The 435-nt window shown below is 62.3% G+C and overlaps 1 protein-coding gene across 2 annotated transcripts in view; it reads left to right on the top strand.

The window, feature by feature from the left end:
- CLASRP (CLK4-associating serine/arginine rich protein) overlaps nucleotides 1-435 on the top strand; it is a 9,243-nt gene that overhangs the window by 8,701 nt on the left and 107 nt on the right. Inside the window, exons 18-19 of one of the 2 annotated variants that reach the window (XM_010567165.1) lie at nucleotides 42-124; nucleotides 336-361. In XM_010567165.1, coding sequence (XP_010565467.1) covers nucleotides 42-124; nucleotides 336-361 — 109 coding nt within the window. The remainder of the gene's footprint in view (nucleotides 1-41; nucleotides 125-335; nucleotides 362-435) is intronic. The other variant, XM_010567164.1, reaches the window with a different exon arrangement.

Consider the following 435-nt stretch of genomic DNA (forward strand, 5'->3'; position numbering starts at 1 on the left):
TGCTGGCTGCTCCCCCCCAACCTCATTTTATTTTTTGGCAGGGAGAGAGAGCGCCGGGAGAAGGAGCGGGAGGAATGGGAGAGGCAGTACAGCCGGCAGAGCCGGTCTCCGTCCCCACGTTATGGTGAGTGCCGGCTGACTGGGAGCCTGGTGCCAGTGTGAGGGGGGTGGTGAAGGGGTTCAGTGGAACCCCATAAAACAACAGGGAGCAAATTCTCCCCCCCCCCCCGCCATCTGGCCTTTGTGGGGTGGGAAAGAAAAGCTGTTGTATTCTGGGGAGAAAAATGCATGGAAAAGGGGCTGCGTCAACTGAGTGTGTCCCCTCTGCCTTGCAGGTCGGGAATACAGCTCCTCCCGGAGGTACGTCCCCTTCTCCCACCCCACAGGTTGGGGGGGGGTCCCGGTGCTCAGGGGGCCCCAGGGACAGCCCCCCCC

This window comes from Haliaeetus leucocephalus, unplaced genomic scaffold, assembly GCF_000737465.1.
Source record: "Haliaeetus leucocephalus isolate CR32 unplaced genomic scaffold, Haliaeetus_leucocephalus-4.0 Scaffold227, whole genome shotgun sequence".
Taxonomy (NCBI): Eukaryota; Metazoa; Chordata; class Aves; order Accipitriformes; family Accipitridae; genus Haliaeetus; species Haliaeetus leucocephalus.